The 25,760-nt window shown below is 43.7% G+C and overlaps 2 protein-coding genes across 3 annotated transcripts; both read right to left on the minus strand.

Annotated features, from left to right (window-relative positions):
- Positions 1-2,118: 2,118 nt before the first annotated feature.
- Positions 2,119-9,720, minus strand: LOC133127148 (tripartite motif-containing protein 16-like). 2 transcript variants are annotated; one of them, XM_061239824.1, is made up of 6 exons: positions 9,247-9,720; positions 8,873-8,968; positions 7,800-8,033; positions 7,504-7,654; positions 6,795-6,854; positions 2,119-3,462 (listed from the first exon to the last, which is right to left on the minus strand). In XM_061239824.1, exons 1-6 carry the CDS (start codon positions 9,601-9,603, stop codon positions 2,930-2,932), a joined length of 1,431 nt encoding a protein of 476 aa, XP_061095808.1. In that variant the 5' UTR covers positions 9,604-9,720; the 3' UTR covers positions 2,119-2,929. The 2 variants fall into 2 exon arrangements, with proteins under 2 accessions (XP_061095808.1, XP_061095807.1); XM_061239823.1 differs by having other exon boundaries at positions 7,504-7,663.
- Positions 9,721-16,349: 6,629 nt separating this feature from the next.
- Positions 16,350-24,502, minus strand: LOC133127147 (tripartite motif-containing protein 16-like). Its single transcript, XM_061239822.1, has 6 exons — positions 24,024-24,502; positions 23,111-23,206; positions 22,038-22,271; positions 21,742-21,901; positions 21,033-21,092; positions 16,350-17,693 (listed from the first exon to the last, which is right to left on the minus strand). The coding sequence occupies exons 1-6, from the start codon at positions 24,378-24,380 to the stop codon at positions 17,161-17,163; spliced, it is 1,440 nt and encodes a 479-aa protein (XP_061095806.1). The 5' UTR covers positions 24,381-24,502; the 3' UTR covers positions 16,350-17,160.
- Between the last annotated feature and the right edge of the window lie 1,258 nt (positions 24,503-25,760).

A 25,760-nucleotide genomic window follows, 5' to 3' on the forward strand; every position in this document is an offset into this window, starting at 1 on the left:
TGGCCAATCAAATCTCAGGACTGCTGCCCTGACCAATCAGTGATCTGGAAACCCAAAGCTCCTCCTTACTCACAGGAAGTTGGAGAAATTGTGAAATCTCTGAATTTAGCTGCAGATAAAATCAGATAAGAATGTTTTATTAACCTCTCACAGCATTATTACATTATTAATGCAAAAAAGAATCAGAACAGCAGACACAATTAAAAGGCCCAGTAGAAAGGTTTTTACTGAAAATAAAACACGCAAAACATGCAGAGACAACACATAATAATTTAAAAAGAAAAAAGAGATGAAAATCTTTCCAGAATGTTTTTTGCATTAAAATAAATAAATAAATCAATAATCAAATAGGCCCTAGTCCTTATCTTTGTTGTACTGTTAGCAAGTCAAGTCAAGTCAACTTTATTTGTATAGCACATTTACATGCAGCAACAGCTGAAACCAAAGTGCTTTACAGATTTAGGAAAATAAAATAAGGAGCATAAATGCAGATAAAAGTGCAGCAGCACCAAACAGAATACAATATAAAACAATATATGATAATAATTAAAAAAAGGAGAGAAAGTAAAAGGGCTAAAAGCAATTAAAAACAATAAACAGTAAAACAACAGAAGCCAGGGACCGAACGAGGACAAGGTAGTGAAGAAGGATGGCTACGTGGGGGGGAAGGCCAGGGAGAACAGGTGGGTTTTCAAAAGGGATTTAAAAACCTCTAGGGTCTGAGCGGCCCGTACGTGGAGGGGGAGGCTATTCCACAACTTGGGTGCAGCAGCCGCGAAAGCTCTGTCTCCCCTAGTTTTCAGCCTAGTTCTGGGCACCACCAACAGTAGCTGGTCGGCTGATCTAAGGGATCTGGAGGGGGTGTGGCGGTGCAGGATCCCGGAGAGATAGAGAGGGGCCGTTCCATGCAGCGCTTTAAAAGTGGTCAAAGCTAATTTAAAATCAATGCGGAAACGCACGGGCAGCCAGTGTAGTGCAGACAGAACTGGGCTGATGTGGTCACGTTTCTTTGTCCTCGTAAGGAGGCGCGCAGCTGCATTTTGCACCAGTTGTAAGTGGCGGAGCTGGGACTGGTCAATCCCTGCATAAAGTGCATTACAGTAATCAAGGCGGGTGGTGACAAAGGCGTGTATCACCCTCTCCAAGTCTTTCTGGGAGAGGTAGGCTTTAGTCTTGGCCAGGAGTCTGAGGTGATAAAAACTGTTTTTAACGACAGTGCTAACCTGCTTTTCTAATTTAAAAGCACTGTCAAAAATGACTCCAAGGTTTCTGACCGAGGTCGAGAGATTAGAACCCAGGGGGCCAAGAGCATCGATGAGGGGGGCCGGGAGGACACTGTTAAAAACAATAACCTCTGTTTTGTCCTCATTTAGGGTCAGGAAATTATTGGACATCCAGCCCTTTATGTCGGCCAGACAGTCTAGTAAGAGCTGTATTGAGGTTTTCCCTTGGAGTTTCTTTAGTGGGAGGTAGACCTGCACATCATCAGCGAAGCAATGAAAAGAGATGTTGTATTTTGCTAGGATCTGGCCTAGAGGCAACATATACAGTAAAAAGAGAGCGGGGCCCAAAATTGATCCTTGGGGCACCCCACAGGTGAGGGGGGCCACAGAGGAGGAGAGGTCACCAATCTTAATGGAGAAAGACCGGCCATTTAGGTATGACCGAAACCAGTCAAGGGCGACACCCCTGATGCCTACATAATGCTCAAGCCGAGCAGTTGAAATTGAATCTTTCAGCGCACTTTTCTGTGGTTACGGGTATGCACTTTGCACTTTTTTGTATGTCACTCTGGATAAGAGCGTCTGCCAAATGCCAAGGTAAGTAATTCCATACTTTAGGAGCTCAGATCATGAATGTCTTACAGGAGGAAACTTAAAAGTGAAAGTTGAGGTGTCTATCCATAATTTCTTAATATTAAAACAATAACCTGATACTGTCTCACAATGGCTGTTTTTGGAGTAATATCGATGTGTTTTCACTTTTAAAACATTCCTCTTTGTGCTGTTGTCCACTGGGGATGTTGAGTGAGACATTCCCACCATGTAGTAAAATGTTATTGACACACGGACACACTTGCATTACGAATGTGAAAGAAGCTCCCAAATCCAAATAGCATCACTTTTCAAAAATAATTTATTTTCAATTTTGTTAAAAGCATCTTTAAAACAGTTTTTCATATATTACTCAATATTATAGTCAGACAACATTGTTAGTTGTCTCCAGGCAGTCTTTTCAATGTGCTCTTTGTCATAGTTCAGAATGGAAGGAAAGGTGTGAGAAGGCTGTATGAGAGCAGGGAACTCTGGGAAATGAAGTGTAGAAGAGACCCGTTATGACCACCAGTCACCATGGGGGGCGATCAATCTACCATAACCGAGGAAAACGTAGATTGCCACTTTCAAGCAAGAAAATACATTTAATATTAATAATGACACATTTATTTGTGAAGCGTTTTTTTGCAAAGCTCAAAGCATTGTACAGTACAAATATTTCTCAAATAATCATTTAAAAAAAAGATTAATAACAAGACAAGAAGCAACATTAAAAGCAATACTAAAAACAAGAGCAAGCTAGAAAAATAATTTACAAGGAACCAGCAGGGAGGAGAACCCCCAATGAGCAGAGAAATGCTATGTGTGATGACCAGTTTTATAGGCCTTCCTAAACAGACAGGTTTTAACTGTGTTCTGAAAGACTGGATGGATTCAGGAATACTTCTAAAGGCGTCTCAAAAATAAATAAATCATAAATCATCAAAATGGATCACCAAATTTTATTAAATCAGGTTTGTGAAGCTGCATATCAAGGTAAAACTCGGCCCTTGGTGTAATGAGCCAGCCCAATATTTCATTTAATTCATTTTCTATCTCATTTCACTGTTTTTCCATCTCTTTAATTACAGCTGATCTTCCCTTCACTTTCTGATTCAACCCAGATCACAAAGTTTTACAGAGGATCCATAGTAATCAAACATAAACCCAGGATAGAGGGGCTGAGTGGATGTGATCTGGACTCTGTGCAGGAGGGTCATTGTGTCAGAGACGCTGTAGAAGGACAGAGTTCCTGCCCTGTGATCCAGGTACACTCCTATTCTGGAGGAGGAGGGATGAACAGGGATTTTAGTTTTGCTGTTATTGTGGTAGAATGAGCAACTGGAGGGAGAGCAGTACAATCTCCAGGACTTGTTATTACCTCCCAGAGCAGCGTAATAACCCATCCCTTTCCTGCTGATGTCTTTATATGTCAGTGCTATAGAAACCCCACCTCCACTCCACTCAGCCTCCCAGTAACAGCGTCCAGACAGACCCTCTCTGCACAGCACCTGCCACCAGTAGTCAAATCTCTCTGAATGATCAGGACATGACAGGACCTCTCTCACACTGGTCACCTCTCTGTTCCCCTCAGACAGACGGAGCTTGTCATGCGCTGTGTTGGGGTCCAGTGTGAGCTGACAGGAATCTGATGGAGGAGAAGAGAAGGGGGCTCCACTTGCATTGTTGAACTATTCAATATTTTCTTCATTGATGTCCTTACCCTCACATTCACATTTTAATTCGGGTTAAAAGCATTGTTTTTGAACAATTTTCTATTTCTTAATTTTTTTCCTCCCTTAAGAAAATGTACAGCAGAAACTGTAGGTCCAGAGGAATGAAACTGCAGGTATGTTCTTATCCTCCCCCCAGTTATCACAACTGCACCTAATCTGTGTCCTAGAATCTAAATTCTTCTTTCATCTGATTCCTTGGGTCATATTGAACAAAATGTGTATTTCCAATTTAATATGCTCTGGGCAGATTTTTCAGCTATTTAAAATTTGTTTTGAGGATATGGTGAGAATTTGGCCCATCTCCAACAAAATTGGCTAGAAACAATCTGCGAAGAAAGAACCTCAATTTTTATTGATTTGTCCTGTAATATAGCTGACCATAATATTTTAAAGCTTTTTAACATACTCATGTTGTTTTCAAACTGAATGGTGTTTAGTGTCCACTCTTGAGGGAAAGGTTATTTTGATTGACCATTGATTTTGATTGACCATTCTCTTACTTTGAAGTCACGTGTACAGTAGCTGGTGTAGAAATTGAGGCTTAATTTTAGTTTTGTGCTGTTGATTGTTGTATATTGTACTGTTATTTGTTTGTTGTACTGTTTTGTGTTATTTGAAAGTGGTTTCAACATTTAACATTTTCACCCACTATGATGATGGTAATTCTTGATATATTACCATATATTCATATTTTAACTATATTCAAACTGTCTGACTGAAGGACACATATTATCATATACAGTGCAGTCTGTATGTATGTATTCGAAGAGTTGGTACTATTTCTGTTCTTTTGGCTCTTTATTTACCTCCATAATAGGTGATGAGTTTAGGAATCACCATTTTTATACATAGTCCTTATCAAAAGTTATCAAAAGTAATTGGATGGTTGGGTTCTCAGCTGATTCTGAATAGTCAGGTGTATTAAATTGCTTCCTTAGTGCAGGTATAGGAAAGCTTTCAGCATCTAGTCTTGATTCTAGGCTTCTGAGTGCCTTTGCAGTCACCTCATTGGTGTTTGCCAACATGAGGCCCTGAGTTGTGCCAATGACAGTGGAAGGAAGCCATTATGAGGCTGAGAAATAAGAAAATAACCGTCAGGCTGAACAATAGGCTTTCCAAAATGAACAGCTGGGAACATCCTTAAGAAAGACAGCACTGCTGAGCTCAGTATTTGCAAAGAGGCTGGTAGGCCAAGGAAGACCTCGACAGTTCACATCTGAAGAATTCTCACCATAGTGAAGAAAAACCACCGGGAGGACAGACCAGAAACCCTCCTCAGGAAGCAGGACTGGATGTGTCAGTGACTGCTCTCCACAGAAGAAGAAATGCCACAGGCTGATTCCGTGCTGGTGCTTCATGATTTGCTCCACGTTTTGCTCTCATTATATGCAGTATAGGCACACACATGTAGTTCTTCCAAAATGCAGTTGTTTTGCATCATGGGTAGAATTGTGTTTTGTGTGTGTAATTTATTAATGTGGCAAGGTCTGCCATGTCGTGTAAGGTGCTGTCATTACTAGTTTTTTCTCTCTCTCTTGTACGGGAAAGGGCCTGCTGGTGCGAGTCTGTTGCGTTTATCTATTATTTTATGTGTGTAAAAAAGTTTGGTGTGCATATCTTTCTGTTAAATTGTTGTTGTTGTTGTTAGATGTACTGCGTAGATGCACATAGTTTAAATATGACTATATTGTTTATGGTGGTTCAGCTGGGGGATGAGCTACTTAAAGTGCTGAGTTTAGAGTTCCTGAAGATTAGTCCACTCAACCCACAGAGCAAATGATCTCCTGAAGATTAGTCCACTCAACCCACAGAGCAAATGAGCTCCTGAAGATTAGTCCACTCAACCCAAAGAGCAAATGAGCTCCTGAAAATTAGTCCACTCAACCCACAGAGCAAATGTCAACATTGGGCTTTGAATTTTGCACCTTGCTGCATTCTCACATTATTTTATTTTTGCATGAACAGTCACCGAGCACTTTATTAGGTATTAATTATACTTATTATGTAGACTTCTACTGCTGTAGCCTATGGAATTAGAGTTATGATGTGTTGTGTGTTCAAAGATGCTCTTCTGCATGCCACTGTTATAATGTGTGGTTACTTGCATTACTGTCACCTTCCTGTCAGCTTTGACCTGTCTGGCATTTCTCCTCTGATGTCTCTCATTAACAAGGCCTTTCTGTCTGCAGAACTGCTGTTTTTTTTGCACCATTCTTTGCTAACTCTAGTCAAAGTCACTTGGATCACATTTTATCCCCATTCTGATGGGTGATGTGAACATTAACTGAAGCTCCTGACCCGTATCTACATGATTTTATGCAATGCACTGCTGCCAAACATTTGGCTGATTAGATAATCACATGAATATGTTGGTGTAATAAAGTAAAAATATTTGAACAGCTGATCGTATTATCTATAGTTTTGTTTTCTTACTTTTGTTCTTCACTCCTTGCTGCCGTCATGAATTCTGTAGTCTACAGATCTGCTCAAGTTCAATCAAATTCCTTCAAAATCATTGGAGGGTGTATCATCCCACAGCAAGGCAATGCTCCCAAACATACACCAGTGCTTTCTTTCTTCTTCATGATTTCATTAGGTTTCGTTTGGAAAGCCCATTGTTTAGCCTGTCTCTAACGGTTTTTTCTTCTTAATTCTCTTCCTTACAATGGGCTTTTCTGGCCTTATGATTACAGAGACCAGTAACAGACTCCAAAGACAATCAAAAGCCTAGAATCAAGATACTGAAGGCCTTCTTATGCCTTCACAAAGGAAGCAATTGAATGCACCTGACTATTCAGAAGCAGGTGAGAAGCCACTGTCCAATTACTTTTGGTCCATAAAAATGGAGGGGGGGGGCTATGTATGAAAAGGAATGTCATTCCTACACACATCACCGGATATTGATGCTAATACCCTCAAAGTAAAGGGGCAGTCTGCACTTTAACTTCATATTCATTGTTTCATTTCAAATTATGATTTCTTTTCATAATGTTCTGTTGCCAAAAGAACTGAAACTCTACCAGCTGTCCAAGTACATATGCAATGTACTGTATGACCTGTTTGTTTAATACCAGGATGACTGCAGCTGAATTAACAGAGATCTGATGGAGGAGAAGATGTATGAGATCTCTGAAGCCAGTCACTTATGAACAAAGAAAATTATAAATGATAATCTACTTCTTCATATTCCCCCATAATCTCATGTTGCTTCATTCTTTGCATTGGGGCTGAAATACAGACTCACATTGTAAGAAGTCCTCTCTGGTCTTGGGCTCTTCAGGGCCAACAATATGGACTCTTCCCACTGTGGAGAGACATCACAACGCGAGCTCTTAAACATTACCTTCTTTTAAATATTGGTCACACTTTACAATAAGGTAGATGAAAATGGCATTAACATGAATTAACTGATATACCACTGAAATACATGAAGGATCCAGCATCAGTATCAGTCCCAGCTATTCTTCTAAAACTGAGCAAATATGCAGTGAGATGAGACAAGATGGTAATGTTTTATGATAAAATACTGAGTTTGAGAAGATCTTCATTTGGCATCTCTGAAAGGAATCTTTCTAAACCTTGCAGTCTCCTCTCATCTCTCCAAAGCAGCTTGCATCCTAGCAAGTACAGACTGGAGATACTTTGTTCTCTGGAGTGTAAACAAAGCTTTGACTGAACAGTTTTATGGTCATACTCTCGCCAGATCGACTGCCTCATAACACACTGGGTGCTTTCAATGTCTCATCCCTACACATACTGTGGCTCATTTGGAGCTTCAAGTGTCACTCCACACTGTGATATATAACCTGTGAGACAGACTGAAATGTCACTCACTCCTCTCATCAATAATATATAACCTGTGATAGAGCCTTTCATGATGTGAATGTGAATCTCACCAGTGTGTTGTGTGCAATGCCTAAACACACATTCTGCAGCAGGGTTTGTCCACCAACCTTTTACAGAAACTTTGACCAACTCCGCCTTGAAAACATCCTCCAGTTGCTCTTTCAGTACAGAGACAGATTTCCTCACAGGCTCAAAAGAGGCATGTGGACTGATAGTGATGCTGGGTATTTCTCCAGGTCCAGGAGGGACACAGAGAGACTGACAGCTCTGCAGACAGACAGAGAACAGTCTCAGTAAAGATTCCTGTGCAGATGCCAAGAGCAGATCTTTGTAAATGAGGAACACACCTCACCATGTATGTTCAGTGTACATGTGCAGACTGTCAGAGAGCCAATGATGTTACCTGGAGGAAATGGATGTGATCCTCTGTGTGTGAAAGCTGCTCCAGCTCAGCGTCTCTCCTCCTCAGCTCAGCAATCTCCTGCTCCAGTCGCTCCAGGAGTCCTTCAGCCCAACTCACTTCAGCCTTCTCCTGATCTCTGATCAGCTCTTTCACCTCAGAGCACCTTCTCTCAATGGAGCGGATCATCTCAGTAAAGATCTTCTCACTGTCCTCCACTGCTGCCTGTGCAGAGCGCTGTTAGGAGACACAGAGAGAGGAGGGCTGTACATTTGCTGTACACATTGCCGAGGTCGGCTCATGTCACCCCGCTTCTCATTGGCCTCCACTGGCTTCCTATTGCCGCAGGCATCTGTTTCAAGGCCCTAGTGTTGGCATTTCAGGCTGCTAAGGGGACCACCTTACATACAATCCTTGATCACTCCCTACTCCCCAGCTAGACCACTCCGGTCTGCCAGCCTGGTCACCTTTTGGTTCCCTCTCTACGTGCTGCACGTTCACGCCTGTTTTCCGTTCTGGTTCCTCAGTGGTGGAATGACTTGCCTACCACTGTCAGGACAGCAGAATCCTTGCCCCTATTTCGACGCAGACTCAAAACCCACCTTTTCAAACTCTACCTTAGTCCTCCCTCCTGATTTCCCCCGCCCCTCCTTTCTGTTATCCCTATCCTTGTCTAAAGATCCCCCCCCCAAAAAAAAAGAAAAAAAAAAAAGATAATTGCACTTATGATGACGACTATGTTTAGAATAGCATTCCATGTGTATTTTTCTGGATGTGATGCTTTGACTTATGGTAGAACCTATGCACTTGTAAGTCGCTTTGGATTAAAAACGTCTGCCAAATGACAAAAATGTAAATGTAAAATGTACATTTTAACTAGGCCTTTCACTCAGCTCTTACTGGGACCCCAGACAGCCTGTTCCCCACAGTGTGGCTCAGTGGGATTGAGCCCCACAGGGCTGGAAAGTGGCCCAACACTGGGCTCCTCACTGGCTGACTGGAGGAGAGCCCTGACTGATCCCTGAAATGGCTCTTCCAGCAGCCAGCTGTTGTCTTCTCCTCTGGTCAGTACCCACCTTGAGTGACTGCACAGCCTGTCTCAGATCCTGCAGCTCCTTCTCTCTCTCCTGGATTCTCTGCTGGAATTTACTCTGTGTCGCCCCCAGCTGCTTCTGTGGATAGATTGATCATTTCCCCCCAGGTTTATTATAATAATTCTATTGTATTTTATCATATAGCAATGTTGAATTACATTTCCTCATTCAAAATGGTAAACTGGTAACAATTTACAAGAATGCTAGATTCATTATCATTCACTTCAGACCAGGAAATCAATATGCTCCTGAGTCCTTTTCAAATGTATAAATCATAACTAAAAATCAAGATAATATCTGCAATTACTGATAAAATAGCATTAATGTTGTAAGTTTGAGTAAGTTTCAGCCCTTACCTGTTTCTCAGTCCTTTCTGCTGCAGCTGAGACTGTATCATGGCCTCTGTGTTCATCCATTGTACACAGATAACAGATACACTGCTGATCGGTACAACAGTAAATCTTCAGCGGTTCGTCATGATGAGAGCAGATCTTCTCCTGCAGGTTTCCTGTGGCTTTGACCAGTTTGTGCTTCTTAAAGGCAGGAGATTCATAGTGAGGCTGGAGGTGAGTTTCACAATAAGAGGCCAGACACACCAGACAGGACTTGATGGCTTTGCTCTTTCTCCCAGTGCAGACATCACACGCCACGTCTCCAGGTCCAGCGTAACAGTGAGCAGGAGGAGCAGCTTGGAGTCCTCCACCTTCAGCCATTTCACTGCTCACACTGACACAGACAGAATAGTTTCTCTGAAATACACAGAGTGTAGTGGAGTTTCCTTGAAACTAATTTAAATAATAAGAAAGATTAACTGGTTCTGCTCATAGCTGCTCATAGGTGTTGGCCAAGCTGAGCATAGTTGAGATTTTATCATAATTAGCACACGCACATTTTATATGGATAACGTCACTAAACATGACGCACGGCTGAATCCCAGACTGATGCCAAAGCATTAGCATTAGCATTAGCAGGAAATGAGATCCACGTTCAACTGGAAATACCCCTCTCCCTCTCTGTGGCTCTGGCAGGGTCCAGCTAATATCAGTGTGTTTCAGAGGGAAGCAGTATCTGATAAAGTATGTGATTTAAACTGATTTAGCTGCTTATATGTGCTGTTTGGCACATTGGTCTATGCAGTAGAGTCCAGCCATGATCCTGCTACTCCTGATTCAGCATTAGTGGCACTAATGTCACCTGATACTTTATTATTGTTTTAATAAGAATTACATAAAGCCTTATTATGCACCGCCCAACCCCTCTCATGACTTTACACAACAACCGACTGCCTCAGGGTGTGTCACCATAGCAACCATTCCTTTCTTTATTTCATTCTTCTGGTAAACAATGAGCACATAGCATATGTCAGCAGCATATTGTACCCAACACAGCACAAAAACAGGCATGAGTCTCAGTAAATGGTTGGCATGTATATAGTGCCTTTATCCAAAGCACTGTACAATTGATGCTTCTCATTCACCCATTCATACACACACTCACACACCAACAGCGAATGGCTGCCATGCAAGGCACCGACCAGCTCATCTGGAGCATTTGGGGGTTAGGTGTCTTGCTCAGGGACACTTCGACACACCCAGGGCAGAGGATCCAACCTGCAACCCTCCGACTGCTAGACGACTGCTCTTACGCCTGAGCCAATGTCGGCCCATTAGGTATTTAGGACTTATTGACTCTGACTGACTTCACAGCAGCTGCTCCATATAAATGCCTTCACCACAAACACTCTGACTAAACCCACATTGGGGATGAGTGGCATCCTTACCATAGCGCACAGCAGGCTGTGTGATTGTGCTTCAGAACCTGTGCGCCCATGAACAGCGTCAGACAGGAGTCTATCAGCTCCACGGTTTCAGAAGGTCATCACATGCCCTGCTTTGGACTGAATATTGGTGCTCTCATTTCACACGGAGAATCTGTGCTCCTGAAGCAGGAGAGGAGCCTCCTGGTGCTCTCATTTCACACAGAGAATCTGTGCTCCTGAAGCAGGAGAGGAGCCTCCTGCAGTGGCCAGGGCTGCAGCTTCTGGGGTGCCTCACACGCCCCCCTCCTGAGCGGCTCTACCCAGCTGAGAGTCTCTCTCCGGGGAACATGTGGGGGACAGAGGTTCATACCCAGCTGAGAGTCTCTCTCCGGGGAACGTGTGGGGGACAGAGGTTCATACCCAGCTGAGAGTCTCTCTCCGGGGAACGTGTGGGGGACAGAGGTTCATACCCAGCTGAGAGTCTCTCTCCGGGGAACGTGTGGGGGACAGAGGTTCATACCCAGCTGAGAGTCTCTCTCCGGGGAACGTGTGGGGGACAGAGGTTCATACCCAGCTGAGAGTCTCTCTCCGGGGAACGTGTGGGGGACAGAGGTTCATACCCAGCTGAGAGTCTCTCTCCGGGGAACGTGTGGGGGACAGAGGTTCATACCCAGCTGAGAGTCTCTCTCCGGGGAACGTGTGGGAGACAGAGGTTCATACCCAGCTGAGAGTCTCTCTCCGGGGAACGTGTGGGGGACAGAGGTTCATCTAACGGGTGCAGGTCTGACACAAACAACAAGCAGCACTTCAAACTGTGTTATTTCCCCGCACTTCCCCTGTGCTCATCAGTATGTTATGTTCTCTTGTTATTACAGCACCACCATGTGGCCGATAGGCGTTATTACAGCACCACCATGTGGCTGATAGGCGTCATTACAGCACCACCATGTGGCTGATAGGCGTCATTACAGCACCACCATGTGGCTGATAGGCGTTATTACAGCACCACCAAGTGGCTGATAGGTGTTATTACAGCACCACCATGTGGCTGTAAGGCGTTATTACAGCACCACCATGTGGCTGATAGGCGTTATTACAGCACCACTTTGTGGCTGATAGACGTTATTACAGTACCACCATGTGGCTGATAGGTGTTATTACAGCACCACCATGTGGCTGATAGGCGTTATTACAGAACCACCATGTGGCTGATAGGTGTTATTACAGCACCACCATGTGGCTGATAGGCGTTATTACAGAACCACCATGTGGCTGATAGGTGTTATTACAGCACCACCGTGCGGCTGATAGGCGTCATTGCAGTAACCAGCATCTGAGGCTCTGTCAGGTCCAGGTAATATCATCATATTTCTGAGGGAAACAAGTATCTGGATGCACGCCTATTTGTGAAGGCAGAGAAGTGGTGTTCCACACCACATCTGTCTCCTTTCTGGGGTTATATCTCAGGGGCAGCTCAGAATGGACCCCAGGAAGGTGGCGGCAGTCAGGGACTGGCCCACCCCTGGCACAGTGAAGCAGGTGCAATGGTTTCTGGGGTTTGTTCATTTTTACCGCAGATTCATTCGCAACTTTAGCACTGTAGTGGCTCCCATCACTGCACTCACACGGAACACACACCTTCCCAAGCAGCTTTTACAGAGCTGAAGAAGCGCTTCTCCTCTGAACCTATTTTAATCACCCCTAACCCCTCCCTCCCCTTTATTGTGGAGGTCGATGCCTCAGAGCAGGGGGCAGGAGCTGTTCTGTCCCAGCAGTCGATGGGAAAGTACACCTGTGTGCGTATTTTTCCCGGGCACTTTCACCAGCCAAGAGGAATTACCACGTGGGGGACACTGGTTAGAGTGGCGACACTGGTTAGAGGATTTTGTGACGACACTGGTTAGAGTGGCGACACTGGTTAGAGGATTTTGTGACTGGTCTGCCAATATCAGACGGACACACAACAATCCTGGTGATTGTGGATCGTTTTTCTAAGGTGGCCCACTTTATTCCCCTTCCGAAGCTACAGTCAGCTCCCGAGACTGCCCGACCGGTGGTGGACCATGTTTTTCAGATACAGGGCCTTCCAATAGACGTGGTGTCTGGTCGTGGCCCCCAGTTCACGGCACAGTTTTGGCGTGCTTTTTGTACCTTCCTTGGTGCTACCGCAAGCCTCTCTTCTGGGTTCCATCCAGAGACCAATGGCCAGACTGAACGCACTAACCAGTCCTTGGAGAGCACACTTCGGTGCCTGGCCTCTGCCAATCCCTCCTCCTGGAGCCGTCAACTCGCCTGGGCGGAGTATGCGCACAACACCCTGGGCCACCTGGAGGAGAGCACGAGCGGCTCTCCTGCGTTCGTCTGCCCACCAGAAGGCACTGGCGGATCAACATCGCCGCCCAGCGCCTTCCTACCGGGTTGGGCAATGGGTGTGGCTAGCTACCAAAGACTTGCCATTGCGGGTAGAGTCCCAGAAGCTCACTCCCCGGTATATTGGGCCCTTTAAGATCACACACCGGATCAACCCGGTCACGGTGCGCCTTCAGCTACCACGCACCATGAGAGTGGGCGGCCAGCCAGTGTACACCGTGCGCCGCATTCTGGCCAGTCGGCAAGTCGGCAGGGGGGTTCAGTACCTCGTCGACTGGGAGGGCTATGGACCAGAGGAGTGCTGTTGGGTTCCATCCAGGAACATTCTGGACCCGGAGCTCATCAACAATTTCCATAGACAGGGTTCTGATGGATCGTCTGGGGCCGCTCCTTCTCCTTGAGAAGTATTCAGTTAGAAATTAGAAATTAGAAATAGAGAAGGGACCTAGTTTGTTTTTCTTTGGGTTGGTTAGTTCCCAAAAACCTTCCCTATTTTTTGTTCTGGGTTCCGCTTCTGTTTAGCCTGTTCGAGACTGCCGGTAAAATATCTTGTTTTGTTTCTCCTGACCAGTATAGCTCAGGTCAGTTTTTCTGTTGGCAGATCTCTGGGGAGTTTGGTTCCCTTTTTCCATTCTTTCCTCACCTATTTTAGTGGTTATCCAACTTATCGTTGGTATAACTTTGCGATCCCTTCCGGGATCCCACCCCTGCTCCCTTACAGGCTTGGTTTGAACTCCTCGTGTCCTCTCCCTCATTTACTCCTGGTTTAACAGCGTAAATGTGCTGTTTGGAACATTGGTCTGTGCAGTGTCCTGATTCACTGTTAGTGGCACTAATATCACCCAATTTTAGGTCCTTAGACCTAAAGGTTGGTTATAGTTCTCAGAACGTTACATTTGTAAAGTTTTCTGGGAGTTCTTAGAACTTTTATTTATAAGGTTTATTAACATTCTCACAACAATCTTATCTCTCTGGCCGGTCCTCCCAGGTGTCCTGGGCTGGAGGAGTGTCAACCTCGCAGCCTTGTTACAGGAGTCCCTTTTCTCCATCGACACGAGATCCCTTGGCCCCGTTATCTCTGCTCATGGCATCTCCTATCATTGTTATGCCGATGACACCCAACTCTTTCTCTCCTTCCCCCCATCAGACACACAGGTCTCTACCCGTATCTCCGCCTGCCTGAGAGACATCCAGAGCTAGATGGGCAACCACCATCTAAAGCTCAACCCAGGTAAGACGGAGGTGATCTTCATCCCTGCTTTAACCTCTCCCTTCTCTGATTTCTCCATCTCACTAGGGGATACCACAGTGACCTCATCCCCTCGTGCAAGAAACCTTGGAGTGGTGATGGACAACAGGCTATCCTTCTCCAAGAACATTGCTACGGTGACCCGGGCGTGCAGGTTCTTCCTGTACAACATCCGGAGAATCCAACCCTTTCTCACCACCTACTCCACTCAGCTCCTTGTTCAAGCAATGGTCCTGGCCCGCCTGGACTATTGCAATTCTCTGCTGGCTGGCCTTCTAGCATCTGCCATCAGACCCCTACAACTCATCCAGAATGCTCAGCATCCTGCACTCAAATTTAAAACTTTGGTGCTTGCATACCAGGCAGTTAAAGGATCAGCCCCTGTATATATTCAATCCCTTATCAAGACCTATACACCAACAAGACCCCTCCGTTCTGCCACTTTGTGCCGTCTGGCGCCTCCCCCTCGCCACACCTGCACTTCACGCTCACGACTGCTGTCTGTCCTGGTCCCACGGTGGTGGAATGACCTCCCGGTGGATGTCAGAACGGCAGAGTCTCTGACCTCCTTCAAGCGCAGACTGAAGACCCATCTCTTCAGGCTACACCTTTCCCTCCCCAACTCACAATTACCGTGATTAGCCTTAGACCGTAATGGCACTTATGTATAGATATCGTTACTTGTATAGGTATTGTTGTTTTTATTGGCTGTTGTATTGTTGTATTCTAGCTGCCAACTGTGGTATGCTAGTTTGAAAGTTGATTGTACTCTTCAAGGGTTCTGAATTTCTGTATGTTTACACTAGGACTCGGAACTGTACTGTCCTCTCAGGTCCACTTTTGCACTTGTTCTTGTGTTTGATTTGCACTTTGTTGTACGTCGCTCTGGATAAGAGTGTCTGCTAAATGCCACGTAATGTAATGTAATGTAATATAAACCTCATTCTAGGTTACCTGAGCATGTAATTTTTTAGGCCAACTTGGAAACGTTCTGTGCAACTTTCGAAAAACGTTGTGAGGGAAAACATTCTTAAATCACACCTTGCTGGAACATTTTCTTGGGAATGTTATGTAAACAACGCTCTAAAACAGCTATTACATCGCATGTTTCTAGAACGTTCCAGGTACTTTATTTTGTAGAATTACAGTGGAACCTTCTTTGAACCCATAGACAACGTTAATTAACCTGCTTTTCTAATTTAAAAGCACTGTCAAAAATGACTCCAAGGTTTCTGACCGAGGTCGAGAGATTAGAACCCAGGGGGCCAAGAGCATCGATGAGGGGGGCCGGGAGGACACTGTTAAAAACAATAACCTCTGTTTTGTCCTCATTTAGGGTCAGGAAATTATTGGACATCCAGCCCTTTATGTCGGCCAGACAGTCTAGTAAGAGCTGTATTGAGGTTTTCCCTTGGAGTTTCTTTAGTGGGAGGTAGACCTGCACATCATCAGCGAAGCAATGAAAAGAGATGTTGTATTTTGCTAGGATCTGGCCTAGAGGCAACATATACAGTAAAAAGAGAGCGGGGCCCAAAATTGATCCTTGGGGCACCCCACAGGTGAGGGGGGCCACAGAGGAGGAGAGGTCACCAATCTTAATGGAGAAAGACCGGCCATTTAGGTATGACCGAAACCAGTCAAGGGCGACACCCCTGATGCCTACATAATGCTCAAGCCGAGCAGTTGAAATTGAATCTTTCAGCGCACTTTTCTGTGGTTACGGGTATGCACTTTGCACTTTTTTGTATGTCACTCTGGATAAGAGCGTCTGCCAAATGCCAAGGTAAGTAATTCCATACTTTAGGAGCTCAGATCATGAATGTCTTACAGGAGGAAACTTAAAAGTGAAAGTTGAGGTGTCTATCCATAATTTCTTAATATTAAAACAATAACCTGATACTGTCTCACAATGGCTGTTTTTGGAGTAATATCGATGTGTTTTCACTTTTAAAACATTCCTCTTTGTGCTGTTGTCCACTGGGGATGTTGAGTGAGACATTCCCACCATGTAGTAAAATGTTATTGACACACGGACACACTTGCATTACGAATGTGAAAGAAGCTCCCAAATCCAAATAGCATCACTTTTCAAAAATAATTTATTTTCAATTTTGTTAAAAGCATCTTTAAAACAGTTTTTCATATATTACTCAATATTATAGTCAGACAACATTGTTAGTTGTCTCCAGGCAGTCTTTTCAATGTGCTCTTTGTCATAGTTCAGAATGGAAGGAAAGGTGTGAGAAGGCTGTATGAGAGCAGGGAACTCTGGGAAATGAAGTGTAGAAGAGACCCGTTATGACCACCAGTCACCATGGGGGGCGATCAATCTACCATAACCGAGGAAAACGTAGATTGCCACTTTCAAGCAAGAAAATACATTTAATATTAATAATGACACATTTATTTGTGAAGCGTTTTTTTGCAAAGCTCAAAGCATTGTACAGTACAAATATTTCTCAAATAATCATTTAAAAAAAAGATTAATAACAAGACAAGAAGCAACATTAAAAGCAATACTAAAAACAAGAGCAAGCTAGAAAAATAATTTACAAGGAACCAGCAGGGAGGAGAACCCCCAATGAGCAGAGAAATGCTATGTGTGATGACCAGTTTTATAGGCCTTCCTAAACAGACAGGTTTTAACTGTGTTCTGAAAGACTGGATGGATTCAGGAATACTTCTAAAGGCGTCTCAAAAATAAATAAATCATAAATCATCAAAATGGATCACCAAATTTTATTAAATCAGGTTTGTGAAGCTGCATATCAAGGTAAAACTCGGCCCTTGGTGTAATGAGCCAGCCCAATATTTCATTTAATTCATTTTCTATCTCATTTCACTGTTTTTCCATCTCTTTAATTACAGCTGATCTTCCCTTCACTTTCTGATTCAACCCAGATCACAAAGTTTTACAGAGGATCCATAGTAATCAAACATAAACCCAGGATAGAGGGGCTGAGTGGATGTGATCTGGACTCTGTGCAGGAGGGTCATTGTGTCAGAGACGCTGTAGAAGGACAGAGTTCCTGCCCTGTGATCCAGGTACACTCCTATTCTGGAGGAGGAGGGATGAACAGGGATTTTAGTTTTGCTGTTATTGTGGTAGAATGAGCAACTGGAGGGAGAGCAGTACAATCTCCAGGACTTGTTATTACCTCCCAGAGCAGCGTAATAACCCATCCCTTTCCTGCTGATGTCTTTATATGTCAGTGCTATAGAAACCCCACCTCCACTCCACTCAGCCTCCCAGTAACAGCGTCCAGACAGACCCTCTCTGCACAGCACCTGCCACCAGTAGTCAAATCTCTCTGAATGATCAGGACATGACAGGACCTCTCTCACACTGGTCACCTCTCTGTTCCCCTCAGACAGACGGAGCTTGTGATGCGCTGTGTTGGGGTCCAGTGTGAGCTGACAGGAATCTGATGGAGGAGAAGAGAAGGGGGCTCCACTTGCATTGTTGAACTATTCAATATTTTCTTCATTGATGTCCTTACCCTCACATTCACATTTTAATTCGGGTTAAAAGCATTGTTTTTGAACAATTTTCTATTTCTTAATTTTTTTCCTCCCTTAAGAAAATGTACAGCAGAAACTGTAGGTCCAGAGGAATGAAACTGCAGGTATGTTCTTATCCTCCCCCCAGTTATCACAACTGCACCTAATCTGTGTCCTAGAATCTAAATTCTTCTTTCATCTGATTCCTTGGGTCATATTGAACAAAATGTGTATTTCCAATTTAATATGCTCTGGGCAGATTTTTCAGCTATTTAAAATTTGTTTTGAGGATATGGTGAGAATTTGGCCCATCTCCAACAAAATTGGCTAGAAACAATCTGCGAAGAAAGAACCTCAATTTTTATTGATTTGTCCTGTAATATAGCTGACCATAATATTTTAAAGCTTTTTAACATACTCATGTTGTTTTCAAACTGAATGGTGTTTAGTGTCCACTCTTGAGGGAAAGGTTATTTTGATTGACCATTCATTTTGATTGACCATTCTCTTACTTTGAAGTCACGTGTACAGTAGCTGGTGTAGAAATTGAGGCTTAATTTTAGTTTTGTGCTGTTGATTGTTGTATATTGTACTGTTATTTGTTTGTTGTACTGTTTTGTGTTATTTGAAAGTGGTTTCAACATTTAACATTTTCACCCACTATGATGATGGTAATTCTTGATATATTACCATATATTCATATTTTAACTATATTCAAACTGTCTGACTGAAGGACACATATTATCATATACAGTGCAGTCTGTATGTATGTATTCGAAGAGTTGGTACTATTTCTGTTCTTTTGGCTCTTTATTTACCTCCATAATAGGTGATGAGTTTAGGAATCACCATTTTTATACATAGTCCTTATCAAAAGTTATCAAAAGTAATTGGATGGTTGGGTTCTCAGCTGATTCTGAATAGTCAGGTGTATTAAATTGCTTCCTTAGTGCAGGTATAGGAAAGCTTTCAGCATCTAGTCTTGATTCTAGGCTTCTGAGTGCCTTTGCAGTCACCTCATTGGTGTTTGCCAACATGAGGCCCTGAGTTGTGCCAATGACAGTGGAAGGAAGCCATTATGAGGCTGAGAAATAAGAAAATAACCGTCAGGCTGAACAATAGGCTTTCCAAAATGAACAGCTGGGAACATCCTTAAGAAAGACAGCACTGCTGAGCTCAGTATTTGCAAAGAGGCTGGTAGGCCAAGGAAGACCTCGACAGTTCACATCTGAAGAATTCTCACCATAATGAAGAAAAACCCCCAAACACCGGGAGGACAGACCAGAAACCCTCCTCAGGAAGCAGGACTGGATGTGTCAGTGACTACTCTCCACAGAAGAAGAAATGCCACAGGCTGATTCCGTGCCGAACCTTTATGATTTGCTCCACGTTTTGCTCTCATTATATGCAGTATAGGCACACACATGTAGTTCTTCCAAAATGCAGTTGTTTTGCATCATGGGTAGAATTGTGTTTTGTGTGTGTAATTTATTAATGTGGCAAGGTCTGCCATGTCGTGTAAGGTGCTGTCATTACTAGTTTTTTCTCTCTCTCTTGTACGGGAAAGGGCCTGCTGGTGCGAGTCTGTTGCGTTTATCTATTATTTTATGTGTGTAAAAAAGTTTGGTGTGCATATCTTTCTGTTAAATTGTTGTTGTTGTTGTTAGATGTACTGCGTAGATGCACATAGTTTAAATATGACTATATTGTTTATGGTGGTTCAGCTGGGGGATGAGCTACTTAAAGTGCTGAGTTTAGAGTTCCTGAAGATTAGTCCACTCAACCCACAGAGCAAATGATCTCCTGAAGATTAGTCCACTCAACCCACAGAGCAAATGAGCTCCTGAAGATTAGTCCACTCAACCCAAAGAGCAAATGAGCTCCTGAAAATTAGTCCACTCAACCCACAGAGCAAATGTCAACATTGGGCTTTGAATTTTGCACCTTGCTGCATTCTCACATTATTTTATTTTTGCATGAACAGTCACCGAGCACTTTATTAGGTATTAATTATACTTATTATGTAGACTTCTACTGCTGTAGCCTATGGAATTAGAGTTATGATGTGTTGTGTGTTCAAAGATGCTCTTCTGCATGCCACTGTTATAATGTGTGGTTACTTGCATTACTGTCACCTTCCTGTCAGCTTTGACCTGTCTGGCATTTCTCCTCTGATGTCTCTCATTAACAAGGCCTTTCTGTCTGCAGAACTGCTGTTTTTTTTGCACCATTCTTTGCTAACTCTAGTCAAAGTCACTTGGATCACATTTTATCCCCATTCTGATGGGTGATGTGAACATTAACTGAAGCTCCTGACCCGTATCTACATGATTTTATGCAATGCACTGCTGCCAAACATTTGGCTGATTAGATAATCACATGAATATGTTGGTGTAATAAAGTAAAAATATTTGAACAGCTGATCGTATTATCTATAGTTTTGTTTTCTTACTTTTGTTCTTCACTCCTTGCTGCCGTCATGAATTCTGTAGTCTACAGATCTGCTCAAGTTCAATCAAATTCCTTCAAAATCATTGGAGGGTGTATCATCCCACAGCAAGGCAATGCTCCCAAACATACACCAGTGCTTTCTTTCTTCTTCATGATTTCATTAGGTTTCGTTTGGAAAGCCCATTGTTTAGCCTGTCTCTAACGGTTTTTTCTTCTTAATTCTCTTCCTTACAATGGGCTTTTCTGGCCTTATGATTACAGAGACCAGTAACAGACTCCAAAGACAATCAAAAGCCTAGAATCAAGATACTGAAGGCCTTCTTATGCCTTCACAAAGGAAGCAATTGAATGCACCTGACTATTCAGAAGCAGGTGAGAAGCCACTGTCCAATTACTTTTGGTCCATAAAAATGGAGGGGGGGGGCTATGTATGAAAAGGAATGTCATTCCTACACACATCACCGGATATTGATGCTAATACCCTCAAAGTAAAGGGGCAGTCTGCACTTTAACTTCATATTCATTGTTTCATTTCAAATTATGATTTCTTTTCATAATGTTCTGTTGCCAAAAGAACTGAAACTCTACCAGCTGTCCAAGTACATATGCAATGTACTGTATGACCTGTTTGTTTAATACCAGGATGACTGCAGCTGAATTAACAGAGATCTGATGGAGGAGAAGATGTATGAGATCTCTGAAGCCAGTCACTTATGAACAAAGAAAATTATAAATGATAATCTACTTCTTCATATTCCCCCATAATCTCATGTTGCTTCATTCTTTGCATTGGGGCTGAAATACAGACTCACATTGTAAGAAGTCCTCTCTGGTCTTGGGCTCTTCAGGGCCAACAATATGGACTCTTCCCACTGTGGAGAGACATCACAACGCGAGCTCTTAAACATTACCTTCTTTTAAATATTGGTCACACTTTACAATAAGGTAGATGAAAATGGCATTAACATGAATTAACTGATATACCACTGAAATACATGAAGGATCCAGCATCAGTATCAGTCCCAGCTATTCTTCTAAAACTGAGCAAATATGCAGTGAGATGAGACAAGATGGTAATGTTTTATGATAAAATACTGAGTTTGAGAAGATCTTCATTTGGCATCTCTGAAAGGAATCTTTCTAAACCTTGCAGTCTCCTCTCATCTCTCCAAAGCAGCTTGCATCCTAGCAAGTACAGACTGGAGATACTTTGTTCTCTGGAGTGTAAACAAAGCTTTGACTGAACAGTTTTATGGTCATACTCTCGCCAGATCGACTGCCTCATAACACACTGGGTGCTTTCAATGTCTCATCCCTACACATACTGTGGCTCATTTGGAGCTTCAAGTGTCACTCCACACTGTGATATATAACCTGTGAGACAGACTGAAATGTCACTCACTCCTCTCATCAATAATATATAACCTGTGATAGAGCCTTTCATGATGTGAATGTGAATCTCACCAGTGTGTTGTGTGCAATGCCTAAACACACATTCTGCAGCAGGGTTTGTCCACCAACCTTTTACAGAAACTTTGACCAACTCCGCCTTGAAAACATCCTCCAGTTGCTCTTTCAGTACAGAGACAGATTTCCTCACAGGCTCAAAAGAGGCATGTGGACTGACAGTGATGCTGGGTATTTCTCCAGGTCCAGGAGGGACACAGAGAGACTGACAGCTCTGCAGACAGACAGAGAACAGTCTCAGTAAAGATTCCTGTGCAGATGCCAAGAGCAGATCTTTGTAAATGAGGAACACACCTCACCATGTATGTTCAGTGTACATGTGCAGACTGTCAGAGAGCCAATGATGTTACCTGGAGGAAATGGATGTGATCCTCTGTGTGTGAAAGCTGCTCCAGCTCAGCGTCTCTCCTCCTCAGCTCAGCAATCTCCTGCTCCAGTCGCTCCAGGAGTCCTTCAGCCCAACTCACTTCAGCCTTCTCCTGATCTCTGATCAGCTCTTTCACCTCAGAGCACCTTCTCTCAATGGAGCGGATCATCTCAGTAAAGATCTTCTCACTGTCCTCCACTGCTGCCTGTGCAGAGCGCTGTTAGGAGACACAGAGAGAGGAGGGCTGTACATTTGCTGTACACATTGCCGAGGTCGGCTCATGTCACCCCGCTTCTCATTGGCCTCCACTGGCTTCCTATTGCCGCAGGCATCTGTTTCAAGGCCCTAGTGTTGGCATTTCAGGCTGCTAAGGGGACCACCTTACATACAATCCTTGATCACTCCCTACTCCCCAGCTAGACCACTCCGGTCTGCCAGCCTGGTCACCTTTTGGTTCCCTCTCTACGTGCTGCACGTTCACGCCTGTTTTCCGTTCTGGTTCCTCAGTGGTGGAATGACTTGCCTACCACTGTCAGGACAGCAGAATCCTTGCCCCTATTTCGACGCAGACTCAAAACCCACCTTTTCAAACTCTACCTTAGTCCTCCCTCCTGATTTCCCCCGCCCCTCCTTTCTGTTATCCCTATCCTTGTCTAAAGATCCCCCCCCCAAAAAAAAAGAAAAAAAAAAAAGAAAATTGCACTTATGATGACGACTATGTTTAGAATAGCATTCCATGTGTATTTTTCTGGATGTGATGCTTTGACTTATGGTAGAACCTATGCACTTGTAAGTCGCTTTGGATTAAAAACGTCTGCCAAATGACAAAAATGTAAATGTAAAATGTACATTTTAACTAGGCCTTTCACTCAGCTCTTACTGGGACCCCAGACAGCCTGTTCCCCACAGTGTGGCTCAGTGGGATTGAGCCCCACAGGGCTGGAAAGTGGCCCAACACTGGGCTCCTCACTGGCTGACTGGAGGAGAGCCCTGACTGATCCCTGAAATGGCTCTTCCAGCAGCCAGCTGTTGTCTTCTCCTCTGGTCAGTACCCACCTTGAGTGACTGCACAGCCTGTCTCAGATCCTGCAGCTCCTTCTCTCTCTCCTGGATTCTCTGCTGGAATTTACTCTGTGTCGCCCCCAGCTGCTTCTGTGGATAGATTGATCATTTCCCCCCAGGTTTATTATAATAATTCTATTGTATTTTATCATATAGCAATGTTGAATTACATTTCCTCATTCAAAATGGTAAACTGGTAACAATTTACAAGAATGCTAGATTCATTATCATTCACTAAAGTAAATAATTCACAGCTTGGTTTGTGTTTTGTATAATTAATTCAAGTTATCAACTCATTACTTCATGCCAATTCATACTGGAAAAAAACTTAATGTATTTATTTTTGGTTTATTAATTATACATTCATCCTATGGCTTGCTAATGTGGAAATATCCAAGTAATTAATACATTAAGATAGATAAATATTCACAAATACATGAAAATGAATTTCTTACATTTGAAAAGTCAATTTCAATGAAAAGTCAATATCATGCTTAAATGATGTATTCGTATATCATTAATTCATTTTAACAACCAAATTGGTTCACGCAAATTCATGGAACCTTATTGTATTGCTTGAGGTACAGCAGGTCAGTGTGTGGAAGTGTACTGGCCTCATAGCTAAAGCTTCTAAACTGTGTGAGTGAAATAGCTCCTCCAGCCGTGTTGATTCCCTTTCAGGGAGTGAATAGGGGGGTGAGGGGGGTGAACAGAGCTGTCACACAGGGCTGACTTGGGTTCACTTCCTGCTCTTACTGCTCCATCACTGTGGACTTCAGACCAGGAAATCAATATGCTCCTGAGTCCTTTTCAAATGTATAAATCATAACTAAAAATCAAGATAATATCTGCAATTACTGATAAAATAGCATTAATGTTGTAAGTTTGAGTAAGTTTCAGCCCTTACCTGTTTCTCAGTCCTTTCTGCTGCAGCTGAGACTGTATCATGGCCTCTGTGTTCATCCATTGTACACAGATAACAGATACACTGCTGATCGGTACAACAGTAAATCTTCAGCGGTTCGTCATGATGAGAGCAGATCTTCTCCTGCAGGTTTCCTGTGGCTTTGACCAGTTTGTGCTTCTTAAAGGCAGGAGATTCATAGTGAGGCTGGAGGTGAGTTTCACAATAAGAGGCCAGACACACCAGACAGGACTTGATGGCTTTGCTCTTTCTCCCAGTGCAGACATCACACGCCACGTCTCCAGGTCCAGCGTAACAGTGAGCAGGAGGAGCAGCTTGGAGTCCTCCACCTTCAGCCATTTCACTGCTCACACTGACACAGACAGAATAGTTTCTCTGAAATACACAGAGTGTAGTGGAGTTTCCTTGAAACTAATTTAAATAATAAGAAAGATTAACTGGTTCTGCTCATAGCTGCTCATAGGTGTTGGCCAAGCGGAGCATAGTTGAGATTTTATCATAATTAGCACACGCACATTTTATATGGATAACGTCACTAAACATGACGCACGGCTGAATCCCAGACTGATGCCAAAGCATTAGCATTAGCATTAGCAGGAAATGAGATCCACGTTCAACTGGAAATACCCCTCTCCGTCTCTGTGGCTCTGGCAGGGTCCAGCTAATATCAGTGTGTTTCAGAGGGAAGCAGTATCTGATAAAGTATGTGATTTAAACTGATTTAGCTGCTTATATGTGCTGTTTGGCACATTGGTCTATGCAGTAGAGTCCAGCCATGATCCTGCTACTCCTGATTCAGCATTAGTGGCACTAATGTCACCTGATACTTTATTATTGTTTTAATAAGAATTACATAAAGCCTTATTATGCACCGCCCAACCCCTCTCATGACTTTACACAACAACCGACTGCCTCAGGGTGTGTCACCATAGCAACCATTCCTTTCTTTATTTCATTCTTCTGGTAAACAATGAGCACATAGCATATGTCAGCAGCATATTGTACCCAACACAGCACAAAAACAGGCATGAGTCTCAGTAAATGGTTGGCATGTATATAGTGCCTTTATCCAAAGCACTGTACAATTGATGCTTCTCATTCACCCATTCATACACACACTCACACACCAACAGCGAATGGCTGCCATGCAAGGCACCGACCAGCTCATCTGGAGCATTTGGGGGTTAGGTGTCTTGCTCAGGGACACTTCAACACACCCAGGGCAGAGGATCCAACCTGCAACCCTCCAACTGCTAGACGACTGCTCTTACGCCTGAGCCAATGTCGGCCCATTAGGTATTTAGGACTTATTGACTCTGACTGACTTCATAGCAGCTGCTCCATATAAATGCCTTCACCACAAACACTCTGACTAAACCCACATTGGGGATGAGTGGCATCCTTACCATAGCGCACAGCAGGCTGTGTGATTGTGCTTCAGAACCTGTGCGCCCATGAACAGCGTCAGACAGGAGTCTATCAGCTCCACGGTTTCAGAAGGTCATCACATGCCCTGCTTTGGACTGAATATTGGTGCTCTCATTTCACACGGAGAATCTGTGCTCCTGAAGCAGGAGAGGAGCCTCCTGGTGCTCTCATTTCACACAGAGAATCTGTGCTCCTGAAGCAGGAGAGGAGCCTCCTGCAGTGGCCAGGGCTGCAGCTTCTGGGGTGCCTCACACGCCCCCCTCCTGAGCGGCTCTACCCAGCTGAGAGTCT

Source organism: Conger conger, chromosome 4, assembly GCF_963514075.1.
Source record: "Conger conger chromosome 4, fConCon1.1, whole genome shotgun sequence".
In the NCBI taxonomy this organism is placed as follows: Eukaryota; Metazoa; Chordata; class Actinopteri; order Anguilliformes; family Congridae; genus Conger; species Conger conger.

Bases quoted from the DNA above. Each gene is read 5' to 3' on its own strand.
- LOC133127148 (XM_061239823.1), bottom strand. From the start codon at position 9,603: ATGGCTGAAGGTGGAGGACTCCAAGCTGCTCCTCCTGCTCACTGTTAC. The intron at 8,034-8,872 runs GTGGGTACTGAC...GTCTCCTAACAG, and splicing joins AGGCTGTGCAGTCACTCAAG to CGCTCTGCACAGGCAGCAGT. The intron at 7,664-7,799 runs GTAACATCATTG...GTCTGTCTGCAG, and splicing joins ATCACATCCATTTCCTCCAG to AGCTGTCAGTCTCTCTGTGT.
- LOC133127147 (XM_061239822.1), bottom strand. From the start codon at position 24,380: ATGGCTGAAGGTGGAGGACTCCAAGCTGCTCCTCCTGCTCACTGTTAC. The intron at 21,093-21,741 runs GTTGGTGGACAA...GTCTCTCCACAG, and splicing joins GGTCAAAGTTTCTGTAAAAG to TGGGAAGAGTCCATATTGTT. The intron at 17,694-21,032 runs GTGAGTCTGTAT...CTCCTCCATCAG, and splicing joins CAGAGAGGACTTCTTACAAT to ATTCCTGTCAGCTCACACTG.